Source organism: Drosophila eugracilis, unplaced genomic scaffold (genome assembly GCF_018153835.1).
Source record: "Drosophila eugracilis isolate 14026-0451.02 unplaced genomic scaffold, ASM1815383v1 contig_75, whole genome shotgun sequence".
NCBI classification, from domain to species: Eukaryota; Metazoa; Arthropoda; class Insecta; order Diptera; family Drosophilidae; genus Drosophila; species Drosophila eugracilis.
Window position 1 is genome coordinate 390,035 of NW_024573645.1, and position 23,455 is coordinate 413,489.

At 38.5% G+C, this 23,455-nt stretch overlaps 6 protein-coding genes across 9 annotated transcripts; 4 read left to right on the forward strand and 2 right to left on the reverse strand.

The window, feature by feature from the left end:
* Positions 1 to 323: 323 nt before the first annotated feature.
* Positions 324 to 2,080, forward strand: LOC108117293 (ER membrane protein complex subunit 2). Its single transcript, XM_017229649.2, has 4 exons — positions 324 to 480; positions 623 to 1,031; positions 1,293 to 1,449; positions 1,510 to 2,080. The coding sequence occupies exons 1-4, from the start codon at positions 447 to 449 to the stop codon at positions 1,789 to 1,791; spliced, it is 882 nt and encodes a 293-aa protein (XP_017085138.2). The 5' UTR covers positions 324 to 446; the 3' UTR covers positions 1,792 to 2,080.
* Positions 2,081 to 2,231: 151 nt separating this feature from the next.
* LOC108117295 lies at positions 2,232 to 3,737 on the reverse strand. Its single transcript, XM_017229650.2, has 3 exons — positions 3,514 to 3,737; positions 3,024 to 3,455; positions 2,232 to 2,962 (listed from the first exon to the last, which is right to left on the reverse strand). Exons 1-3 carry the CDS (start codon positions 3,555 to 3,557, stop codon positions 2,587 to 2,589), a joined length of 852 nt encoding a protein of 283 aa, XP_017085139.2. The 5' UTR covers positions 3,558 to 3,737; the 3' UTR covers positions 2,232 to 2,586.
* Positions 3,738 to 5,516: 1,779 nt separating this feature from the next.
* LOC108117328 lies at positions 5,517 to 9,979 on the forward strand. 3 transcript variants are annotated; one of them, XM_017229702.2, is made up of 3 exons: positions 5,517 to 5,738; positions 8,812 to 8,861; positions 9,386 to 9,979. In XM_017229702.2, the coding sequence occupies exons 2-3, from the start codon at positions 8,849 to 8,851 to the stop codon at positions 9,655 to 9,657; spliced, it is 285 nt and encodes a 94-aa protein (XP_017085191.2). In that variant the 5' UTR covers positions 5,517 to 5,738; positions 8,812 to 8,848; the 3' UTR covers positions 9,658 to 9,979. The 3 variants fall into 3 exon arrangements, with proteins under 3 accessions (XP_017085191.2, XP_041675459.1, XP_017085192.2); XM_041819525.1 differs by lacking the exon at positions 5,517 to 5,738 and adding an exon at positions 7,212 to 7,228; XM_017229703.2 differs by lacking the exon at positions 5,517 to 5,738 and adding an exon at positions 8,659 to 8,676.
* Positions 9,980 to 11,358: 1,379 nt separating this feature from the next.
* On the forward strand, positions 11,359 to 15,299 carry LOC108117297 (adenosylhomocysteinase-like 2). Its single transcript, XM_017229656.2, has 8 exons — positions 11,359 to 11,722; positions 11,850 to 11,910; positions 13,187 to 13,256; positions 13,532 to 14,198; positions 14,323 to 14,641; positions 14,704 to 14,947; positions 15,005 to 15,125; positions 15,191 to 15,299. Coding segments are annotated over exons 1-8 (1,491 nt in total). The 5' UTR covers positions 11,359 to 11,720; the 3' UTR covers positions 15,198 to 15,299.
* Positions 15,300 to 16,183: 884 nt separating this feature from the next.
* On the forward strand, positions 16,184 to 18,242 carry LOC108117296 (smoothelin-like protein 1). 2 transcript variants are annotated; one of them, XM_017229655.2, is made up of 3 exons: positions 16,184 to 16,529; positions 16,581 to 17,135; positions 17,198 to 17,318. In XM_017229655.2, the coding sequence occupies exons 1-3, from the start codon at positions 16,295 to 16,297 to the stop codon at positions 17,209 to 17,211; spliced, it is 804 nt and encodes a 267-aa protein (XP_017085144.2). In that variant the 5' UTR covers positions 16,184 to 16,294; the 3' UTR covers positions 17,212 to 17,318. The 2 variants fall into 2 exon arrangements, with proteins under 2 accessions (XP_017085144.2, XP_017085140.2); XM_017229651.2 differs by having other exon boundaries at positions 16,581 to 18,242.
* A 112-nt stretch (positions 18,243 to 18,354) lies between these two features.
* On the reverse strand, positions 18,355 to 18,696 carry LOC108117298 (V-type proton ATPase subunit e 1). The gene has a single exon (XM_017229657.2). It carries the CDS (start codon positions 18,662 to 18,664, stop codon positions 18,398 to 18,400), a length of 267 nt encoding a protein of 88 aa, XP_017085146.1. The 5' UTR covers positions 18,665 to 18,696; the 3' UTR covers positions 18,355 to 18,397.
* Positions 18,697 to 23,455: the final 4,759 nt, after the last annotated feature.

Consider the following 23,455-nt stretch of genomic DNA (forward strand, 5'->3'; position numbering starts at 1 on the left):
GCATCTTTTATATAAAAATGAGAAGCTTTAGAATTAATGGATGCTGTACTTGGTGTAATCAACGGAAAAATAAATATTAAAGGTGCTAACCCGAAATTTAATATTAAACAATACATTTATTTTTAAACTTCCACCTGAACTTCAATTAGTTTCCTAGCTATATTTAAAATTGACCTTTTAATTAAAATTATCTTATTCCAATATTTTCATTTATTTATAAAATGAAAGTTATTTAAAAAAGTTGTATGAGTCATTTTAAAAATGACAGTTTCATAATATCAATCTAGGTTGGCAGCCCCGTACCCACAGTTATTTGGTATATTTTAACGGCTCATCCGACGGTCACACTTAGCTAATTTTTGTGCCAGGAAGGAAATTGCTAGTTATAGTTCACAATTGGAAAATTAAGTTAAATTGAGGTGATATTTCAGTCCGCCTGAGTGAGCATGTCGCTAAATTACGAGGAGATGAGCTGGTCCGGTGAGTTATCCACTTTTCCCGACTCCATGCGGGTGGACCCACGTCAGTGGTCCCATTGTCATGTGTCCGGTTTTCCGTTGAGCGAAAAAATGGGGGCATGAATGAAAAGTGCCGGATCATAATCCTACGACCATTCTTCCAGATGTACGGGATCAGTTCAGGAAGTGGCGCGAGGAGACAGGCCGCCACAGCGAGGAGGTCGTCCAACTGTGGGTGGCTGTTCTGGAGGACAAGGTTCACAAGACCGGCAACGAGCGCCATCTCATTCTGGAACAGGTGATCATCGCTGCCCTGGACACTGCCCGCTTCGACATTGCCACTCAGTGCACTAAGCAACTGGCCCTGGAGTTCCCGGGCAGTTTGCGCGTAATGAAATTTAAGGCGATGCGCTATGAGGCTCTTGAGCTGTACGACGAGGCCGACGAGGTCCTGGATGCCATCATTGCCAAGGACGAAACTAATGCCGCGCCCAGAAAGCGCAAGATTGCCATTCTCAAGGCCCGTGGTCGCCGCCTAGAAGCCATCAAGGAATTAAATGAATATTTGAAGAAGTATGAATACTAGGCTCTTGTGAGAAATATTGAAAAGTTTCCTTTGTAACGGTCTTAAGCGTTTTCCTAGGAATATAGATAAATCTGTAAGAAGCAAGCTTGAAGGCACATTATTTTTCATAATTAGAGTTACATATAATAGTTTAAGATACCATGGATTTCTTTTAAAGTTTCCATTTATCTTTTTCTTGTTCATAGAAAATGACTTCCTTTTTTCGTAGAATACTTATCATCCTATTTATACTTAATATCACATCTCAGGTTTATGTCTGACCAGGAGGCCTGGCACGAGTTGTGCACCATGTACCTGGCTGAGGGAGAGTTTGGCAAGGCAGCGTTCTGCATGGAAGAGGTTCTGCTGCACAATCCCCACAGTCATCTGATACATCAACGTTTGGCGGAAATTCGCTATACAATGGTAACCCAAATAAACCAGTCAAACTTCCAAAAACATATTTAACCAAATTCTTTTTTTTAGGGTGGCGTCGAAAATGTAGAAACGGCTCGAACTTACTACTCCCAGGCCCTGAAACTGAACCCCCACAACTTGCGTGCTCTTTATGGCATTTACTTGTGCTGCAACTATTTGGCCAACTCTCGAGCTGTCAGCTCCAAGCGCAAAGAGCTGCAAAAGCTGGGCCAGTGGGCCCTTGATCAGGTTACGGAACACACCACAAAACAATCCACAATCAAAAACAACGATAAACTGATTCTATCATTGGAGGCTGCCTTAGGAAATTTGGAAATCAAATCGAATTGACCAATATAAGCACTAATGGATATCAAATCATTTGTGCAATAGATGCCAGAAAGTAATGATTCCAAATATTCTCAGAAATGGGTTTCCAGTTTCTGTTTCTTAAGCAAGTTACATAGATAAACATGATAAATGGGAGTAAAACAGAGAATTTTATAGTCAGTGCATCCGAGCTAGTATTTTTTATGTTAAAGTATCGGTGTCGGCTTTGAGCTCGGATAATTTATAACCTTGAACTATTGAGGTATGCGATGAATAGTCCTGTAATAAATTTAGAAAAATCAAATATCAATATGTAAAGACTTTCCTTTGTAACCATTTTATTTATTTTACTTTTGTTTCCATGTTCATTACTATATTTTGGATGGCCTTACATTTTAAAAACAAAAGCTCTTACGAATTCACATCTGTAACATTGATCGGACATTGAACGACATTCATAATGCTGTTAAAATGAAGAATTTTTATTCTGAAGATGGGGTCTATTATATTCGTACTGTTTACTTGACTATTCATAGAGTGCATTGACTCGCATTATTGTAAAAATTGCTTTAGATTAATTCTCACTAGGCTTGTGCGTGTCCATCGCCATACAATTGCATATTTATATACGTACATGGTAATTATCGTGCATATGGTGTGCATATATTTACTTGCATCGCACTGTAGGTGCAATCGACTACGAGCAGGGCATCCGAGGGCAGCTCTGGCTGATAATCCAGTGGACGGTTAAAAATAGTCCAACAATGGGACAGAATGCAATCAGTGGAATTACCCCCCCCCCTTCAACAGAACACTTCAATTTGTTGAGGAGCCGTTGCCGTAGGTCCGCCCACTGTGCGATTTCCTTGAATGCTTTGGCCGGAAAAAGTCCTTGAAAGTGAGTGCGGGTGCGGGCAGTGGCTTTTCTGAGTTGCTTGTGGAATCCGGACCCTGTCCTTGTGAGGATGAGAGCGCTGTATGGCCTCCACTCATGCTGCTGGGGCAAGTTGGCAGTCCATCGAGGTATTTTAGCTGGGGAAGCACCTGCAGGATGTACTCGCGGGGTCCTTGGCCACCGAAAACCGTGATGATACCAGGATTGCCCATACAAGAAAGCTGATCCAGTGCCGGACACTGCCGTTCGATGCGGTGTATCCAGTCTGTTATGTTTGCTATATCGCAGTTGTTAATCCTGAAAAACAAACGAGGCTATTATTTCGTTGAAAATTTTATAATTAATTACTTTTAATCACCACAAGATTCTTAGGCTCGGTAGGTAAGGAAATGTATTTATGTCCAGGTTCACATTGCGGTCCAGTATCAAAGTATCCAGATCCTCAAAAAACGACAGAAATCTGAGATTCCTAAAATCATTGTGACTCAAGTCGAGGAACTTGGTCTGTGCCGCAAATTTGTCGGCCAGTCGCCGGGGAATTGTCTTTAGGTTCTCATACGCCAGCGATATACGACCATTGTCCTCCAGAATGCTCTCCGTGAAGGAAACATCTTCACTTGGACAACTGCTGATGGAGATGTTACCGCTGAAAGAGTATGGATTCGGTGTTATCATCTTTCCCTCGCTGGATTCGGTGAGGAAGACGTCGTTGTATTCGTAGTTCAGGCTTTCCAGTGACTGGATATTCGCACAATTTCTGAGCACCTCCGTCAGGCCGGGATTCGATGGACTGGAATGGGAACATTTAGGATTATAATCTGGATCTTTGACTACTCAGCTGATCTCACCTGTCTTCAGAGTTGGAGCGTTCAGATGTCGATGTTCCAGACATAACGCCGGGTAATCCTCATAACTAGTAACTGATTTTTTTCTTATTATATTCCAATTGGGATTGGGAGTCCGTCAGATTGTATTTATTTTGGTCCAACGTCAGTGGAAGACTGAGGGAAAAATGACACTTGATTCTCGCTCCGCGAAGATTATCTGAGTCTTCTTGCTCCCCAAGCAAACATATGGCCGAGATTGTGAGTGAATTGAAACAATTGTCATCCCGGTCGTCACAATTACACAGAGCACTCAAAATACACTCGAAATAAATATTTGTAATCTGTATGTCATCAAAAAAAGAAATATTAAATTGCTAATGTGGTTTTGGTGGTTAAAAAACATATTAAGGGTACAAAAATTCTGAAAAATAAACAAAAAAATACACAGTGAAATTAAATAAAAAGTACGGAGTAAGGTGGTTTCTCATAACCTGAAAACCATACATTTTCATAAAAAAAATAATTACAAAAAATTTTATTTTACTCCAATTATCAAACTAATAGGTACTTACTCATATGTTTAGTTTTCAGTGTAAAGTTACTCGCTCAGATTAGCAAGAAAGAAAATAAAGCATAAGGAAGAAGTCTATTGTTTTCTCTTTGTTGATGTTGATACTCTTCCGTGGAATTATCTATGAACATGGTAGGTTAATTCTTAAGAATAGTTTGTATACTACTTATTTATCCGTTACCGAAGAAACTTATCAAATTGAAAGTACCTTCAGTTAGAGTTAGTTAGTTCTTATCTCAAACATTTATAAGTATTTTTAGTGTTATTCTTAAAAAAGTTAGTAGCTTGGAAATTCAAATTTTTCTAATTACGACTAGAAAAATAATATGTCTTGATAATTAATATGAAAACAGGGTTTACATCACTGAGACTAACTCAGATTTCATCGTTAAATCAATAATAATTTTTAATATTATTTGCTTGTTTTTGTATATTAAATTTCTCATTTCCAATAATAAGGGTGTAAACAGTGTGAATATACATACTTGTTTTCCCTTTGTAAATATTTTTTACACTTTGTACGCATGAAATTGATTTTGTACTTTTGTTTATATGAGCTAGAAATGATTTCCAAGTCAACTGCAGGCGGAAACATAAAGAAAACGTGAAAATATGTTGATTAAGTGTCACTAATCTGGCTTTACAGCACGGCACCAGTTATATATTTTTTTTATTTTTACTTTAGATGACAGTGTAGTTTGTGCTGTAAGTATTGCTTTTCATGTTTTATAAATAAATATTGTTTTTATGTTAACTGACTTACTAAGTCTTAATTTAAGTGGAAAAAAATAACAGATAAACATACATATTAGATTTTTTATGTCATAGATATTATTTTATCATATTTTATCATATTGCATAGGTTTTGGATACTTTACGTTGCTCTATATAATAATAAATGCAAGACTTAAATGATTTTAAATTTGTTTACTAAAATTTATTATTTATAACAGCTTTCTCCGTTTAAAAGTAATTATATTTTAAAAAATACATTTAAACGTGTTTCTACACCATCTTTGTCCTGTAATTGATCTGTTAAGTGCAAAAAATATTATTTAGTTACTAACTGTACTCATTATTGTTCAAATGACCGAAGCTCCACTGTGGTTACACCTAAAAATAGTGATCGTAACTGTCCAAGTTGACATCTTAGACTTCTCTTGTAAGCTTTGATTCGACTCACTCACTCATTCATTAAGTCAATTTACCCATTCGCACTCGTAAGAGACTCGAACAAGTGGCCAAGGCACTACCATATGCCATATACCACTAAGCGATTTAGTAGAATGAGCGGCGGCGGGCGAGCCCCCGGCGGACTTTCGCTCTCAGCGCCACTGAAACCGTACCCGCGCCCCCAACGCTCGTCGGTCGTACCGCTCGTAAAGCTGCCTGGTACTATGGTACCGCTGCTACAGAGCATGGTGAGCAAATGGCACGGCAGTCAGCTCCACGCTCTAGACCCCAATAGTTCGGCGCGCGGCCTACACGCGGCAAAAGCTCAGCAAGATCGATCCGAATCGAAGTGAATCGAAAACTGAATCGACTTTTTGAGAGTGTGCGTGTGTGCGCGAGTGTGTTGTGTTTTGTTTTTAAGAGGCAGTGCACACAGCTGTTGACTAATATTCAATCGGAGCTTGGCCTCGAGTTGCAAATCGAGTCACTTCAAATCGCAGCGGTAATAACAAAAAAACAGCAAACAGCGACTAAGTTTACATAAAAATGCAATTGAACATGCGAGCATAACGAAAGCTGAATTGAGTTTGTTATTGATTACTTGGGTTGCCAGTGGCACCACCTCCCTCCCAAAACAATCATAAAATCGATTGCTTAGGCAGGGGGGAAATATGTCAACAACATGGAATTATTAAAAAACTCACCGAAAATAATAATATTTACATTAAATTTGCAAAAATGATCAGCAATTTTTGTAATATATCTACACTCTGAATGAAAATTTTAGTTATAGATGTTGTCTATATAAAATATAAAGTCATTATTCAGTGAGTAATTATGAAAAAATTAAAAATATTAGTACATTCCTTAAAATATTCAAATTTTAGATGGTTTCCATTCACATGTATAGGCTTAGAAATTGATGATTGATTTTAACCAATTATTACAACGTATTTCCCCATCCTATTTATTATTTAAAAACTTAATGAAAAACCCCAATAATTTCTGATTCTTGATCAACTAATTATATTTCAATACTATATATTTAAAATATAATGTAAAGTGGGTCATAAAAGATGATGATTATATCATTTAATATACAAATATATTACCTTTTGTAGTTAATTAGCATTATTTATTATCCATTTTTAATGACTTTCCATTTAATATTTCTCTAGAGGCCTTTGTTTTTCTCCCTGTGTGAGAACCCCCACATATTTATTGATTAACTGACAACATACGATGTACATCTGTATGTAAAAACATATCTATGTACATCAGTATCAATTCACCGAAAGAGGTCTTTTCGCTGTTATCGCCGGCGCGTGTATACCTCCCAGTGAATTTAAATGCCGATTCGCACTTGTGGAAACTAACTATTTAACTTTGTTAGTGTTTTAGTGGCTTTACTGTGAAACAGTAGAGCGTGGCTTGCGCAATTCGCTTAGGTAGATGTGCATAATCTAATGGCATTGGCCAAAATCAGGTTTTGGCTTGAAGCTTAAATACCAAAACATTGTTACCCTGGCACTCTTTTACTGAGTGTTGTTTGTAGCTAGTTGGTACTGTGGCAGGGGCCTCAAGTGGAAATGGGCATCTGCGAAGCGAGTGAGTTCATTGATTAAAAGTGCTCAGCTGACGTTGCCGTTTCTTTGTGAATCTTATCAGAGAAGCAACAAAAATAGGAAAAACCAATTAAAAAAAACGCCAATATACATCGTATATGAGGTTTTGCCATGCAAAAACGATCGAACCCCGGGGGCAGTCGTGTATAAGCGGCGTATTAATGCAGATACTTGCGTAGTAGTCACAAAGAATCGCCTTGTCTCAGACCAAAGTCCAGTAAAAAAGCCCTGTCTGACTCGCAAAAACGCCATAAAGAACGATCACTTCGTCAAAGTTTATCATTCGCTGGTGAAATGTGCTAAAAAAACAATCTAACTGATTGCGTTAGAAACAAAACCAGTATAGTTAAAAGTTAAAAGTGTTTTGGTAAATATTTGACACTTTCTCACAGGGCGCAAGCAAATATGCACTTAGAACTAAGGTTTATTTTTACAGTTACCCAGCATATGTTTTGTGTATCGAAAGTTTCTAGGAAAAGGAAATAGTTCGGCTTGGAACCCGGGGTATCGGTTTTGTAAGCTGTCGTAATGCCGGAATTCAAGGGCAGTCCACAATGCGTGAATACTGATTTGGATCTGCGACCTTTCTCGATGTCATTTCGGAATACGAACGCTAAGTAAAATATGCAAAAACCGCATACAAAAAAATTGAAGGCAATATCTGTTCGAATTCTTTGATACCCCTTAAACATAGGGCATATTGATTTATTTATCTTTTTCAAATGCAATTCAGCTTTCATAACTTTGTTTTGCCAATTTTTGATTTACTATATGATTCTAGCTGAATGAACAATCTAAAAATAAGTACCGGATATACAAATATACAAAACGCCCAAAAATTTTCAATTTGTTTGTTGCTTCTTTTCCTTTTGTTTATTTTAGTTTTCCCCTCGTTTTGCGTCACCAACTTGGGGGGAGTTTTCTCTTTCTCACAATCACATCTGTTTTTATCCCAAATAGTCTTCCTTTAAATTAGAATATTAACTTAGAGATAAGGATAGTGTTAAATTAAATTAAAGTCCATTACTTATCGACTTGTTTTTCGACATTGGATTCTATCAGTTGGATATCCGTAAGGGCAAGGTTGGCTTTTCATTAAAAATATAGTCACGACTCGAGGCATTTACGTAATTGTAAATTACAAAACTAAGGAAAAGATAGCTAAAATTTGAATTTATATTATATAACTATACTATGCTAAATTAAGAAAAATATAAAACAATAAATTGCCTAGCAGCTTTGTTTAAAAGTAGCCACTGCTAGCCAATAAAACCTGAAAATTAGATAAGCAATTCTTTGGTAATTTCCTGGTCACTCGCTCTTTCAGTGCTTATCAAAAATTGCAATATTTACAATTATTGATTACTTAAACACCCAACATGTGATAAACTTTTTGCCATTCCTGACATTCAGTACAAAGTGATTGATTTTTGCTTTTTGCCCTCCTGAGTGGCACCACTTTTTCTCATGACAATAAAATAAAATCAATGCCAGCAACGTGTAAATAAGGGGAAAATGTGAAAAGTCAGGTGGCGTCTTACCCACCTGCCAGCTCACACATATAAAGTTCTTAACTAATTGGAATTTCAACGGACTAAAGTCTATGCGAACTCACAACGGTTTAATGGAATATCATATTCATTATATGGGAATATACATATATACTCAGACTTTCCAATGAATAAATTCATTGGCGACATTTTGAGCGATGGAAGGACAGGGTCAGGCACTTAACCGCCGTGTTCCATTTTAATTTGTCGAATGCCGGAAAGTGTGAGCGCTAATTGATCGTGTGCCTGGAATGCTAATTAGTTGGTCGTACTTCACCTAGAACGTTTGATTACTCATTCAGAACGTTTCTGTACATACAGAAACACATTTCATTTAATAGGTGTCTACGTACGCAGTGCTTTTCATTTAATTGTTGATTTTTTTTATGTGCCATTTCAGGGTTTCCAGTTGAGAACTTACTCCCAAAAAAGGCAAAATGACTGGATCTGGTAAATATTTAAATTAATGCAATTAATTTGACATCAAAAAAGAGGATTTGCACTTTGTAGCAAGATCACTTTCATATGGATGCAATCATTTTAAAATAGCTGTTTTACAACTTTTATTTAAAGTGTCATGAGAGGTTTGACGCAATGTCTGGAAATATATTTTTATAGCATACTTATAGGGAAATTATTATTATTATTTTCGTGTAATGTAAAATTCTTGTGTATAATAAGCTAAGTCAAACTTAGTTTCCTCCAAAAATTATCTGAAGGCACTACACATAAAACTTAAAGAAAATTGTAATTTATATAATCATTTATGGGTCAAAGAATTTAGGTTTCCTCTACCTAAAGTTGTGGTTTTAAATAGCAGAAAATAGTTAAAAAAAACAAACAGAAAATTGTATATTTCGTGTAAAGTATTACCCATATCTTAGCTACTAGTGCTGCTTTCTTATCTACTTTTATTAGATATGTATATTTCCCTTCTTAAACTTACCCTATATTTCTGTTAATCTACCTTCCAGTTCACGATCCCAAATGGAGCCTGGAGCGCCGGGAATCCTCTGGCCATTTGGTTTGGCGCAAGGATTCCCCAGAGTCAAAAGTCCGATTTCGTTTTGATGTTGAGGTCCTAGAATTTGAGAAGCACCCGCATGAGGAGCTGGATGACAGGGAGGATAACTTCTCGATGACAAGTCTCTCGGCAACAGTGGCCTTGTGTGCCACCTGTGTGGCCGTAGTGGCTGCCTCCGTGTTCCTGCCCTGGTATCTGATGGAGAAAGTGGGCTCCATCTGAGGAAACTGGCCGGAAAGGCAATGGCTTCTTGTATATAGGTACCTTGACGGTATTAAGTAGACTCTTGTATATAAACAAGCGTAGATTTAACTATTTGTAAATAGTACGTACGTTGTAAATAGAAACTAAATGTGGTTTTTTTTATCAAAAAATGAAGAGTTTGAAAAACTCTCGGTGCAATATGAGTGCGACGATAGTGACTGCTAATGCCAAACTATGGAATGTGGATTGTATTTTAGGATGTGTAAATTCTCATAAGCTTAGTCCTATTCAAAGATCACAAAGATAGTTTATGGAATAAACAAAATACTTGCCCTAAAAAGTGATTTTTCATTTATTAAGGGAAACCCAAAGGTCACATCTGCAATATGCCATAAAAAACGATTAAAAGATCAGAAGAATACCCCACAGAAGCTGCTGTAATAAATGTTTATCACGTTGGTTAGTTCTTCTAAGGATATTACTCAGAATTCAAAGCAACCAATTAGACCATCGAAGTCACTTAATGAATTTTCCAACCCCTGACTCTGGACCAATTTAAGGTAACAATCAACCCCCGCAGATGCTTACAACCCCGAAACAGCATCTTTGCGATTAGGGGTTGATGGCTTAATTCCCATTTCGTTGCCTTGATTAAAATTCTTCCCTTCTTTATGGCCATGCTAAAAGCGTAGGAAAATCCCATAAAATTCAATGCCATCAATTCATTGGACAACGTTGGCGAAAAATGGCCGACTGGCAAGTTAGAAAGTAAATTTAACGAGCAACCCTCGCAAACAGGCAAACTACTTTGGAAAACTAATTGGTGCTGGGATTAAAGATGTATTAGTTAGTGATTTAAATCTTAAAATATACTTTATAAGGGGTTTGGAATGGAAAAAAGAATATAACTTCTTCAATTTTTTAAAGACATAATTATCTAGGAATTTCTGAATAAGTTTAGACGGGATTTTTGAACATTTTTTTAGTATTTATGAAAATTTATGAAAAGAAAAAGCAGATTTACCTTTAAGTTTTTATTAGATTTGTTTTTTAATAATAAAACAGTTGAGGAGTGTTTCCAAAAATTCGCAGGAACTAATAGTTAGCTGATAATGCCTTAGTACATTTTCTATGATTAGCCAGTTTATTTTTGAAAGAGTTGATAAGACTGGTGTCACTTGAGGGCTATATAATTATAAAATACTTGATTTACAAAAACCAAAATATATAATATGTATATGTATATGCCCTTAACCTACATGATAAGCTTTTATATTTCCGATTTAACTTGAATTAACAGTTTCCGAACGACAGCTCAACCTGAAGTGCTTACACTTCACTGGAAAAGTAAGTGGCGAGCTGCATTAATGAAATCCACTCATCCGAGTGGACACTTTGCCTACGTCAGAGCTGGAAATTGATTTCCGTAATCTTGGGAACACTGCACGGGGTGAAGTTGGATCATGATAAGTGCTTAAGTAAGAGTGGGATGACAGAGGAGAGCTCAGCTGAGCAGGGCGAAGACAGGGGCGATAAGAGCTGGCGTCGTGATAAGATTCTCATAAATGTGGCGATCTTTTATTTGAACCGCTGCTGCTGATACTCGCTCCGTGGTCTTGTTGTACTTTTTTTGTTTTCTTTTAGTTTATTTCTATACGATCGTGCTGCTCCCTATAAATCCAATGCAGTGCAGTGAGTCAGTTTGTTGTTTGCCCCAGACGCGAGCGGACGTCTGTGGAGACCGGAGATCGGAGACCGGAGATCGGAGATCGGAGATCGCCCCAGATACAAATACATAAGGCAAACAGACCGAGAATCGATCGAACGTCTGGCGATCTCGTTTGAATTCGAAACGCGGGCCAATCTAGTCTGATCGGAGATCTCCACCAGAACTGACGTTGTGCCTCCGTGAAAAAGTTATAGGCGATACACATATATAGTCTAGGTGATATCCAAACACTTGCACTGGACGATTAGAGCCGGCCTCTGGGGTGCAATAGAAATAGAACGTAAGAAGTCGGAATAAAAAATAAACATCGACCAAGCCGAGCATACTTATAACCTGTTTCGAATCCGTCTAAATGTAAGTCCCCGAAGGTCATGCGCTCTGTTTTCGGGTTTTTTTTTTTGAATAATTTCTGACGTTTGTTTGTTTTTATTTTTATTTGAATTTGTTTTTTGTTTTCGTTTTTTTTATCTCCGCTCTCCAGGGACTTCAAAATGTCCAAAATGCCAGAGACAACGTTTGCCGACCTGAGTCTGGCTGATAAGGTAAATATAACAATGGGACTATCGTAGTGAATTGGCCAAGTTAGTATGTGTTGGCCAGATTCGTTCGACTCGTTTCAATCGCTGAACTTGCCGATTAACATATATGTATATATTTGTATAAAAAACAGCACGTGACACCTCGACAACAAACAAACAAAGCCCCCAAAGACGCTCTCCGGGCAATAAATTAAGGCGAGACATTCACCTCGAAGCTTTTAATACCCTTTGTGAAAGTGATCGCATGACAAATTAAGTTAAGCAGCTTTAATTGAGTTCGTGTAATAGGGGGTCAAGTAGGTGTGATTATTTCAAATCTATAAACTCAACAAAAGTTTAGATAGAAACATAAAAAGCACAGCCCACATGGCTGTAATAAATCTTCTTTTAATTAGCTTTTTCATTTTACTAACTTCCAATCAAAGACTGATCTGTTGTGATTATGAATGGGGGGCCAGTAAATATCCGCTGAATAAGATCGTTGGAGAAATATAATTTCTGTAGATACAAGTGCATGTTTATTCCATATGGCCAGCGAAAACGTAAACAACCATAGTAGAGACACAATGGGTTAGGTATACAATCGTGGATTTCATTAATTCAACTGTTTACATACACTCCCCGATGCGATCGGATCTAGAATCTATATTCGCAATTATATATTTGTACATATATATCTCTCTGGGTATATCAATTGGCGCGACGAATTATCGGCGATATGCTAAACGATGCCAATTAGTGAGAATTTCGAGTTTTTACCCTTCTGCTTTTCTTTGCACTTAAATCTGGATTTAGCTGGAAATTTTAGCAGAAACTTCACAAAATTGATCAATCCCTATAGCCGATTTGTTAATTGAAAAATGCAATAAATTGATCGTTTTGTGATTCGGTGCCATTACCTTTGATTATACGTGATATCTAGTTAGTCAAGGGAGTGTAATCGAAGTCATTAGATATTGACAAATGTATTTTTCATTCACTTAGCACTTCACGACGGCGCTACAATCTGTCTTTAAAGCTTTTTAGAATAAATTAAATTAAATTTCCATGCAGGATGAAAGTGTTTATTAATAGATCTCTCTTGTTATATAATTGTTTTTGTGGCTTAAGCTGTAAGATAAACTTTATGATCTCCTCCTAATTAGAGTTGGTTAAGCGGTTGTTATCTTTGGAATGATAAAACAAAATAATTTATTAGCTGACAAAGGAAAATGTAAACAGAGTTTTGTTTTGTTTTATTGGCTTATTAAGATCATAAAATTTGTTTATATTTTCGTAGACTGCAGTGAAGAAGTCCAGTATCGAGGCTCGAAGGTTTTCGGATGTCTCCACCTGCTCGTTTAGCTCCAGTAAGTGTTAATCTATTTTATTAAGATAATTATTTATTCACAAAGTAATAAGTTTATAAATCATTTAATAATTATCCAAATAAGCAAGCTTGTAAGAATTTAATTTAAAAATTTCTTCATAAATGTTAGGAAAAGTTTTGCAAAAATAATATCCCTGAAAAATGCATTTTTAAACTTTTTGAAAAATACTTTTTAAGATTATTTTCATCATTTTTTTTGCTTAAAACCACTTTATTTTTTTTATAATTCAACAATCTAATCAATTTCTCAAACAGCCTGTTTCACTGGAAGCTCCGACGAGGATGAGATCTCGCCGAAGGACAACCAGCAGCGCAACTCCGCCGGCGGAACTGACTTTTGCGTGAAGAGCATCTCAAAAAGTGCCTTTGGACGCCGGGAGATTGAGATAGCCGAGTCGGAGATGCCGGGCATCATGACACTGCGGAAGAGGGCCAAGGATGAGAAGCCCCTGAAGGGAGCACATATCGTGGGATGCACCCATGTGAATGCCCAGTCAGCAGTGCTGATCGAGACCCTCGTCCAACTGGGCGCCTCTGTTCGCTGGGCTGCCTGCAACATTTACTCCACACAAAATGCAGTGGCTGCCGCTCTGGCAGATGCGGGTATCCCCATCTTTGCGTGGCGTGGCGAGACGGAGGAAGAGTTCTGGTGGTGCCTGGACAGGGCCATCCATTTTGAGGGCTGGCAACCGAACCTGATCTTGGACGATGGCGGTGATGCCACGCATCTGATGTTGAAGAAGTACCCGGACTACTTTAAGGCCATTCGGGGCATCGTAGAAGAGAGTGTGACTGGGGTTCATCGGTTGTACATGCTCTCTAAGAGCGGAAAACTTACCGTTCCGGCCATCAATGTTAATGACTCGGTTACGAAGAATAAGTTTGATACTTTCTATACTTGTCGTGACTCGATTCTTGATAGGTAAGTTTAGGTATTCCTTTTCATGTAGGCAGAGGAATGCCTATAAACAAATTCCTATGACTAGTTTCTAAAATATATTCATACTATTAATAACTGAAATCTATAATCCATTATCCCTTCTCAGCTTGAAGCGCACCACGGACATCATGTTCGGTGGAAAGCAGGTGGTCATCTGTGGCTACGGCGATGTCGGCAAGGGCTGTGCCCAGAGCCTAAAAGGTCAAGGCTGCATAGTCTATATTACGGAGGTGGATCCCATATGTGCTCTTCAGGCTGCCATGGATGGCTTCCGTGTGGTCCGACTCAATGAAGTGATAAGGAACGTGGATGTGGTGGTCACGGCAACGGGTAACAAAAATGTAATCACTCGGGACCATATGAATCGCATGAAGAACGGCAGCATCCTCTGCAACATGGGGCATTCCTGTTCGGAGATTGATGTGGTAAGTTTTGGCAAGAAATAAATTGTTGAGAGAAGTGTACATATATTTGAAATCCCTTTCAGAATGGCTTGCACACTCCAGAGCTCACTTGGGAGCGAGTACGTTCCCAAGTAGATCACATCAGGTGGCCCGACGGCAGGATGATCATCCTTTTGGCCGAGGGAAGACTGGTAAATCTATCCTGCTCCACAATATCCTCGTTTGTCGTATCCGTGGCCTCCTCCACGCAGGCTCTGGCCCTCATTGAACTCTTTTCAGCACCAGGAAGATACAAGTCGGATGTCTATCTGCTGCCAAAGAAAATGGGTAAGAAATCGATCAGTTCTTTATAGAAATTCAAGGTAATTTAATGTAAAATTGCAGATGAGTATGTGGCCAGCTTGCATTTGGCCACCTTTGATGCTCATCTCACGGAGCTCACTGATGAGCAGTCCAAGTTCATGGGCTTGAACAAGGCCGGGCCTTTTAAAGCCAATTACTACAGGTTGGTCTGAATTTCTTTCCCTTTTAAATCGACTTTTTAATATATGATTTTTATTTTATTTACAGATATTAATCAGTATTTAATGTTTTATCTTGTTATTCTCGTTCTGTAATTTTGATATTATTTAGAAAATATATGAATATGAATATAAATTGTTTTCTGTATAAAAGTTAATGAATTTTGCTGTTTGAAATTGGCGGTTGGGCATGCTCACCAGCACAAGCTGGTTGCTATGAATGTAGGTGGCGTTCTGTTATTATTGGTTGTTAGTAGTTCTGGAAATGCCCGTTGTTCAAGTGGTGGTTGAATTTCTTCTATTTGTCTGAATTCTCTTATATTATTATATATTATATCAAGCAGAACCTTCTTCCGCCTGAAATAGTAGTCAAACATGTAGGGCATAAAAAGTTATCTTTAAAATGGAGATCGAAATAATGGCAGTTCATAATGAATACCCTCACGCCTGAACAACGCTTGCAAATAGTGCAATTTCATTTCGAAAATAATGATTTATTGAAAGACATGTTTGGTGACCACCTAATTTAACGTTTTGGACCTGTGAATTGGCCTCCAAGATCTTGTGATTTAACGCCGCTACACTACTTTCTGTGGGGCTATGTAAAGTCATTGGTGTATTCGGATAAGCGGTCATGAACTTACATACCCTTACCTTACCCTTACTATACCTCTATAGTTCTTATATGTTTCTTATATCGGGTAGGTCCTTCTTGCCTTCTTCCATTCAAAATAATTGGCAAAGATGTAGGGCATATAAAGTATCTTTCAATTGGAGATGAATATATTAAGTCCAAGGTGGTAAAAGAACTTACATCGGAATGATTTTTCAGCTTAAAGATATTACTCTTCCAAAAAACGCCACAATAAATACTTTCTTAGGGATATATGTAAGCACTTCGACCACAATTTTCACTAAGAGTTAAGTGAGAATATTTGTTAATCACCTGCCTTTTATTTAAGTATAACTATAAATGTTCAGAATTTCTGACATTTACCTTTTTCTGCCGTATATCAAGTTGTATTATGTTTAAAAATCAAATCAGTTTCAAAATTCTCAGAAGTTATTTTCAGACATGTCATAATATTATATACGTTTCTCAGGGTTTTTATTTGGTCATATCACACTTACTTTTCTTTAGATATCAGAGGCGATGGGTTCCATATCGAAGGAACTTATAAACCAGATGAAGGTCATACAGTCTGACTTCAAGAATGACACGCCACCGGGTGAGGCGACCGGAGATTCGAGTGGCAAAGATGTTCTCCAGATGAAGAACTGCCTGGGGAAATTGGTTGCGTTGACGAGGACAATGAGGGAGTTATATGTGGAGAGTAATGAAATGTCCGATAAAGTGAAATCCATAAATGGAATGATCCTGTCAAGATGTAAGTCCATGTAAGGGGATTACCATTAGTATATTTTATATTTATTCCCAGGTAATTTACACATTAAGCGCCTGTCTTCGCTCTTGGGATACTTTGATTTTGATGGAAATCTAAATATAGCGAATCAATCAATTTTTAAAATAGGCGTTGATAGTGTTCTCTTTGTGTTAGACAGTGTTATTAATGAGTCCTCAATAAAGTCCTCTACGTCAGAAACGGCCCTTAAAAAGGCAAGTCAGATAGTCAAAGAGCCAACCTTAAATGAGAGCCAGCTAAAGGAGTTAAAGGACTTACGTCTCAAACTGAAAAATTCCGAGAAATGCTGGGATTTGGAAAAGTTAGGACACAATTTGATGCTATCAAGAGAACGAACGTTGGCCCTTCAGGCAAGAAAAACCCAGCGGGCTGTGGAAAAGCAACTCGTCAAGGAGCAGCAACGCGCTAAGGAATTGGAGGAAAGTCTTTCTAAGTACAAGAACATGCTAAAGATCGTCACGGAACAGAATCAAGAACTGAAGGAAAAAAGCAAGGATACTAGTGAGGTCACCGATCAGAGTCAACCAAAAGAAAGTTCTGTTCAGAGATGGAGTGTTGAGCAAAGAAAGTGTAAGATACCAAGCCGTGGGAAAAGTTTAGTAAAGACCCCTTTAAAGTTAAACCAATCGCAGCAGGAAGCTCTTAAAAATCTGAAACACCGCCTCAAGCAGGAGAAGAAAATTATGGGGAAAGCCAAGACAGCAATATCCCAGCTCAAAAAGGACATAGACGAACTTTCTTTCAGAAAAGGAAAGCAGCGAATTGTCATTCAAAAAGAGAGAAACTCAAAAAAAAAGTTAGGAAAAAACCGAAATCATCCTTTGAACGTTATAGATGATGTATTGAAATCCCTGGACCTTTACAACAATTTCAAAAACCCAGAAAGCAATGCCAAGTGGAGCCAACTTATGGAATCCCTTCAGGGTAATCTACTTATGATACGAAAGAGGTGGCAAGAAACCTGTCCTGAGGGAGGGCCAGAGTCAAAAACAAATTCAGTGAAGCCAACTTCAAGAAGCACTAAAATTGAAGAACTTAGGTTCAAGCCCTGCCCAAGGTATCGCCCACAATCACAATCATCCCAGGATTTGTTGGACAAGATCTACAAGCCCAGCTGCCCGTCAACTCCTGTTCCATCCAGAACGCGTTTAGCTCGGGTTGTATCCAAGGAACGGGCCAAACCTGTGAACTTCGGGGTGTCCTCATTACCTCTTCAAACTGGATCCAAGACCTCCAGTATCGTTTCAAATGCCCCGCAGTATCTGGGAAAAACCTTCGGAAATCGGCGTCTAGACCTGCTCCGCTGGTGCAAGCTTCGGGTGATGCCTTATGGTATTCCCATGTACGAGTTCAGTGCGTCCTGGAGAAGTGGTCGAGCTCTGTGCGCCATCATCCACTCCTATCGCCCTCATCTGATTGACAATAAATACCTGCAGAAGAAGGGATCCAAAGAGACCTTGACCTATGGCTTCGGTGTTGCCCAATCCCTTGGTATTCCTGGCTCCACGGACCTAATTGCGGAGTGCCAAAAAAGCCAGTCCTGATTTCCGAAAGATCATCGAGTTCTTGTTGAAGCTGCAAGGCTGCCTACAGGCATAGAGTTGAACAAATTTTATTTTGCTTTTATAGAATATATTTTTATAAAAACTTTAGTTTTTAGTCTTCGAAAAAGATGCCTTTCAAGAATGGCCTTTCTTGTATTCAAAATATATATTTTTTAATAAGTTTAACCTGTTTTTATAAGAAAGAAATCACAAAGAAAAAACGTATAAAATATACAACTTATTCTTTATTTTATTCATTAAAAATATATATAGGAATCCCTCACAGAACTATGGGTCCTTTTCATTGTGCATAAAGGAGTTGGGCCAATAGGTCATCATGCCGAGGATAACCTTTTGGTCACTTTTTGGTCCCACGAGTGGATTCAACTGCATCAGGAAGGTGACCAGCCAGGCCAAGTAGCAGCATACGGCCGTGAGGATGCAACAGCACCTGATGATGCCACGCTCCTGGAATCGATAGGAGACCAAGAAACCAATGATGGCGAACAGCAGCCAGAAGATAGAGACCACCGCGAATGTCACATGCTTTTCCATTTCCGGAGACAGAGATAGAGAGGGGCAGTTTTGGCCAGCTGGACGAATGTGTCTGAAGTTCTGACAAGTTTCCACCCTGTGTCCTGGATCTGGGCAAGCTTGGGCAATCCCAATTTGGGTGCCTGCGCGCACTCATAAACTTTTATGGCTGCGAACATTTCGTTATTTTATGGCCAACGGGCGGAGGCTGCAGGCGCAGTGGAGCGCGAAGGTTGTAAATGGAAAACTGTATACATTTTCCGAGTGCCGGCGGAGCGGTCCATAAAATTGCCGCCGCTGCTGATGCTGCTGCTGTTGCACGCATCCTGACTAAGCGCAAAATCCGTTTTATGAGAATTGCCAGCTCTCTGGCAAGTTATCCTGCCAGCTCCTCCGGGTCATCCCCTCGACGTCCTGATGATGCCATAAGTGCCCAGGCGCGTCTCATAAAATGGCGGCTGTGCAATGGCATTGCAATGTGTGACGAGGGGTGGTGCTGGTGGTGTAATCGAGTTTTCCCAAAGTAGCAATAAATGTTAATGGCGACATCGAATTTTCCATTTTCTCGCCATAAGTATCAAGACGTCCGGTGCCAAGCCAGGCAGGCGGTGTTATTTCGCGGCAATGGCCATCTTTAATTCCATTTTGATGTTTCTTTTGGGGTGGGGGGAAATCAACCTTATAGAGAGAGTTCTTAAGAAAACAGTAGCTATCTCGATAGACAACTTCGCACATTGAACTCCAATGGAAACTGACCAACTGCCAAGATGTTTTGGCCCAAATGGAATCGCATTTTCGATGCCACATAGTTTTGAGATCGTAAATCACCGGCTAGAGGTCTCACAGATCTGGACTCGCAAGCAAATGCAAATCGGGCTAAATGTGTGATTTCCCCTTTAACACGGTCGGTCGGCACTTAACAAGAAACTGAGTTGCGGCTGAAGACGAACCTTAACCCAAACCCAAGCAGCCAAATTCTGGGGCACCGCGTTATCGGTTCCGGTGAGGGTTTGTCTTGTCACTTCTTTGACAAGCCGTCAAAATATTTGACTCGAAGTCGCCTTCCAAGGAGTGTGGGTGTCCAAGAGAGGTGCGTGACGGATTTCAATAGGTTTGTATTAGGGTAAGTTGTTCGGGGACTCTTCCTTGATGTCTAGAAAATCATGCAATAAGGAAATAGCTTAAACAGATAAGTCATTTGGTGCATAAAATTTAAAAAAATTAAACTTGTTGCTTGAAATTTGAGAGTGGTTTTTACTAAAAACTTTAATGAAAGAAGGAAAAGTTGGAAAAACTTGCATTTAAGCTTACAAAATGTAGTTTTGAAAAGTATAAATGCGTTGATTTTCAGAACCCTTTATTGCTATTTCCTCTAATGACAAATGTAGAACCACAAAATATGATCGCAAATCCTTTTTTTTACAAAACTACAGCAACAAAAGTTATTTTTTAACATAAAGAAAAGGTAAAAAAGGTTAAAGAATCTCGCATAAGAAGTTACTCAAAGTTTAATTGCAATATTTATATACTTTGAGGAAAGTTCTGTTTTAAAAGGATAAATCAAAAGCTTTCGAACGCTGACTAGTTCAGAGAACAAAAAATAGGATTTTTATATTTTTGGTAAGCCGCGAAGAAGTTTTACCACAATTATAAGACTTTAACGCACCCGCCTACCTTTTGTTCTTATTAAAAATCGCATGGAAGTGACTAGTGAGGGAACTTAAACAATTTGGATTAAGTCGTACGACTCTAGCACGCGTTGTTTGTGCAGCCACTTAGCGGTTTGTCTTAGCACCGGTTAAGGAAGTGTCCGCTGTTCGCCACACAAAGCTTGCAACACATTTCGCAGGTAAACACATGGCAAGGCGTCGAGTCGGCTCTTTGGACCGTGTCGATGGCGCTGTGTCCGGTACCGCTTTCTGTTCCCCTCCCTTACCCCCTCAACCAGTTGAAGAAGAAGAAAGGTCTGGAAAAGTGTCCGTTTTGTGTTTGGGACACAAACTGTGAGAGTTCTAGTCCCTTGCCTTTGTTGGCTTTCCTATTAGCACACATCCATGGTCAGTTAGATCGTCAGTAAGGTCACAGAATCCGGTCATATGTTGGTTGGCAGAAGGAGGAATTTTATTACGGGACTCACTTTCCATTTTCGATTTACAACTATTTTCACGTTCCCATAAATGTTGTTACAAGTCATTGCAGTCTTGGTAAGGGTTAGTGTAGTTTTTGGCTATAAGTTGCTTATGCAAAGAGGGAAATATTTTTGAGCCTAGAGAATGTACATATTCTAGGTTTTATTTATCAGAGGATTTTATATATATATAACTATGAAATGGATAAATTTGTTTATCAAATATATTTTTAAAGGCCTCGTTGCTTCTAAAAATCTAAAACACCTTTAGAATAATTTTTGAAAATTCCTACAAAAATCAAAAAAATAATAAAGATGTTAATTAAATCTTTAAAAAGTCAATACGCTCAAAGGTTAAAGTTAACTTTTTATGTATAATAAACAGAATACATTTTAGCTATGATGGGAAAAGTAGGAACATTTTCTTTCAGCAAAGAAAGAAATTCTTAAAGCTCTTCAGTAAGACCTCTATTGGTTTCTTCCAAACCTCAAAGATCTCTGCCATAATTACATTACAGATTAAGGACTTTCGGTTTCATTAAGGGTCAAATTTATTTCAGCAGGTCGTTCTCTCGTTCGTTGTCAGAGCGAATGCCCCTAGTATTAAGACCCCTAACTGCTGGGAAAGTAAATAAGAACCTGCGGCATGAGGCCGTCCACCCCCGAAAAGTTTGTCTTCATAAAACGGATTCTGCGCACGATAAAAATGCATCCGTCGATGGTGATTGATTTTCGACTTGGCACCGCTCTTATCCGTCTCTGTGTTTGTGGCCAAAAGTGACTGGTACTGTTTCTGTTTTTAGCAGGGCTCACTGCGCAGATACAGATACAGATACAAGTACAGATACAGATACAGATACAGATACAAGTACAGATATAGATACCGGAGACATTATATGGGGCGGGGGCGTGAACAGTCGGTGGTTGATTCCTGTCGCCGGCGAATTTATGTATCTGGAACGGAACGGAGCTGCAACCCCAATAAGGCCAAGAACCGAAATCGAAGAATATCGAATATTTGAGGGTGCGGGTGCGGTTCGACGGGCGAAAAAAAAAGAAGATATATGCCCGTCATATATCTAGGCAGTTCCCCATGCCGCTTTATTTATTTGTTTATCTACTATTTATGATCCAAAGAGCCGAAGTCGAAGTTTTTCTTAGACTCCCCCTCGTACGCCGTACGCTGCATTCGTCACGGTCGCCGTTGTTGCCGATTTTCCTATAGCCTTTAGTCTATAGGTATAACCATAGCCATAGCCATAGCCATAGCCTTATTGGCATTGCTCTGGGTGACTCTTGGCGTCGGCGTCGTACATATACATACATATATATAACCGAGTGTGTATATCGAATGGGTGTGCGAGTACAAGTGTGTGAGTGGGCCATGCGATTGCGATTCCTGGAAACTAACAGCGATTCACAGACAGCGGAGAACTCGCACACCATTCAGTTCACTCGATGACGCTCCGCACCTCGGACTCCAAAAGCCAAAACCAAAACCAAAAAAAAAACTAACACTTGGCCGCCGGCGTGCTCCGCTCTTTTCCCTCGAAAGTGTTAAAATAATAAACCAACAACAATAATAACAATAACAATAAGCAACGTTTACAACGCTAAGAACGGGAACTATAACACTGTAATTGACAGACTATTGGGCCACAAAACAAAGATTTAATGTGCAATTTTCATAAACACTCCCCGCCATAGCCAGACCCATTGACTGTGTGCTTTAAATTATAGCCATCATCAAATCGGAGACACATTAGCCAGCCCAGTTCGGTGGCAAATATCTCGCCGTTATCAATTATTCCACCTAATCGCCAATTTATAATATATAAATAGGGTTCTCGAATTACCATTGCATTCGGAGCCGACGGCAAGTGAGTGTTTCTATCAAATGATTATATTTTAACTCGATCTCTGGGCGATATTAGGTGAGTACTTTTTTTTTTTACTCTTTCATGGATGGGAAATAAACTTCTTAGAATTCAATTAGAATATCCAAAAACTACTTCAAAAACAAGTTGAGCAAATCGACTTCCGAAACACATTAAAATAGTTTCATTCTTTCCAACTTTTTGGGTTGATTTCCAGCAAAAAGCCGCTAAAGGTTTCTTTAGACATCTTAGAAATCGCAAGACTTGGCTTCTAATCATAAAACTAAGCACAAAAAATATATTGATGTCATAAAATAAATATATGTATTCTGCCTTTAAAGCTTATTTCATTATGAAAAGGAAAAACAAACCAATTTAGGATGACAGAGTGTAGCTTGTGCAGGGTGCAGCTTGTACTTACTAAGTTTGTTAGGTTTAGTATTTTAAAATAGATTTAATCTTAATCTTAAATAGTACAAAAATTGTCATAAATTTTTGAAAATATTTATAAATATCAATAAGTTATTAAAATCAGTGAAAACACAATTAGTGAGGTTTTAAGCTTTTAAAAAATGTGTAATTTAGCTTTTCGCTACTGAACAACCTATTTGAACTGAAACTGAGAAACAGGCTGCCTCTTAAATGGGTCTAGTTTGAAAAAGTATATTTATATCTTAAACAGTTAAAAGACAATAATTTCAGTTTTGAATGCTCTCTATTTAAGATTTAACAGTGAAAAAGCAAATATTCAAATCTATAATATTGTCATCTATCTGGATTAATTATGATCTATGGAAGATGAACAGG

Bases quoted from the DNA above. Each gene is read 5' to 3' on its own strand.
- LOC108117293 (XM_017229649.2), top strand. From the start codon at position 447: ATGTCGCTAAATTACGAGGAGATGAGCTGGTCCG. The intron at 481-622 runs GTGAGTTATCCA...CCATTCTTCCAG, and splicing joins CGAGGAGATGAGCTGGTCCG to ATGTACGGGATCAGTTCAGG. The intron at 1,450-1,509 runs GTAACCCAAATA...TCTTTTTTTTAG, and splicing joins CGGAAATTCGCTATACAATG to GGTGGCGTCGAAAATGTAGA.
- LOC108117295 (XM_017229650.2), bottom strand. From the start codon at position 3,557: ATGTCTGGAACATCGACATCTGAACGCTCCAACTCTGAAGACAG. The intron at 3,456-3,513 runs GTGAGATCAGCT...TTCCCATTCCAG, and splicing joins CGCTCCAACTCTGAAGACAG to TCCATCGAATCCCGGCCTGA. The intron at 2,963-3,023 runs GTGATTAAAAGT...TTTGTTTTTCAG, and splicing joins CCGAGCCTAAGAATCTTGTG to GATTAACAACTGCGATATAG.
- LOC108117297 (XM_017229656.2), top strand. The intron at 11,911-13,186 runs GTAAATATAACA...ATATTTTCGTAG, and splicing joins ACCTGAGTCTGGCTGATAAG to ACTGCAGTGAAGAAGTCCAG. The intron at 14,948-15,004 runs GTAAGAAATCGA...GTAAAATTGCAG, and splicing joins TCTGCTGCCAAAGAAAATGG to ATGAGTATGTGGCCAGCTTG.
- LOC108117296 (XM_017229651.2), top strand. From the start codon at position 16,295: ATGGGTTCCATATCGAAGGAACTTATAAACCAGATGAAGGTCATACAG. The intron at 16,530-16,580 runs GTAAGTCCATGT...ATTTATTCCCAG, and splicing joins TGGAATGATCCTGTCAAGAT to GTAATTTACACATTAAGCGC.
- LOC108117298 (XM_017229657.2), bottom strand. From the start codon at position 18,664: ATGGAAAAGCATGTGACATTCGCGGTGGTCTCTATCTTCTGGCTGCTG.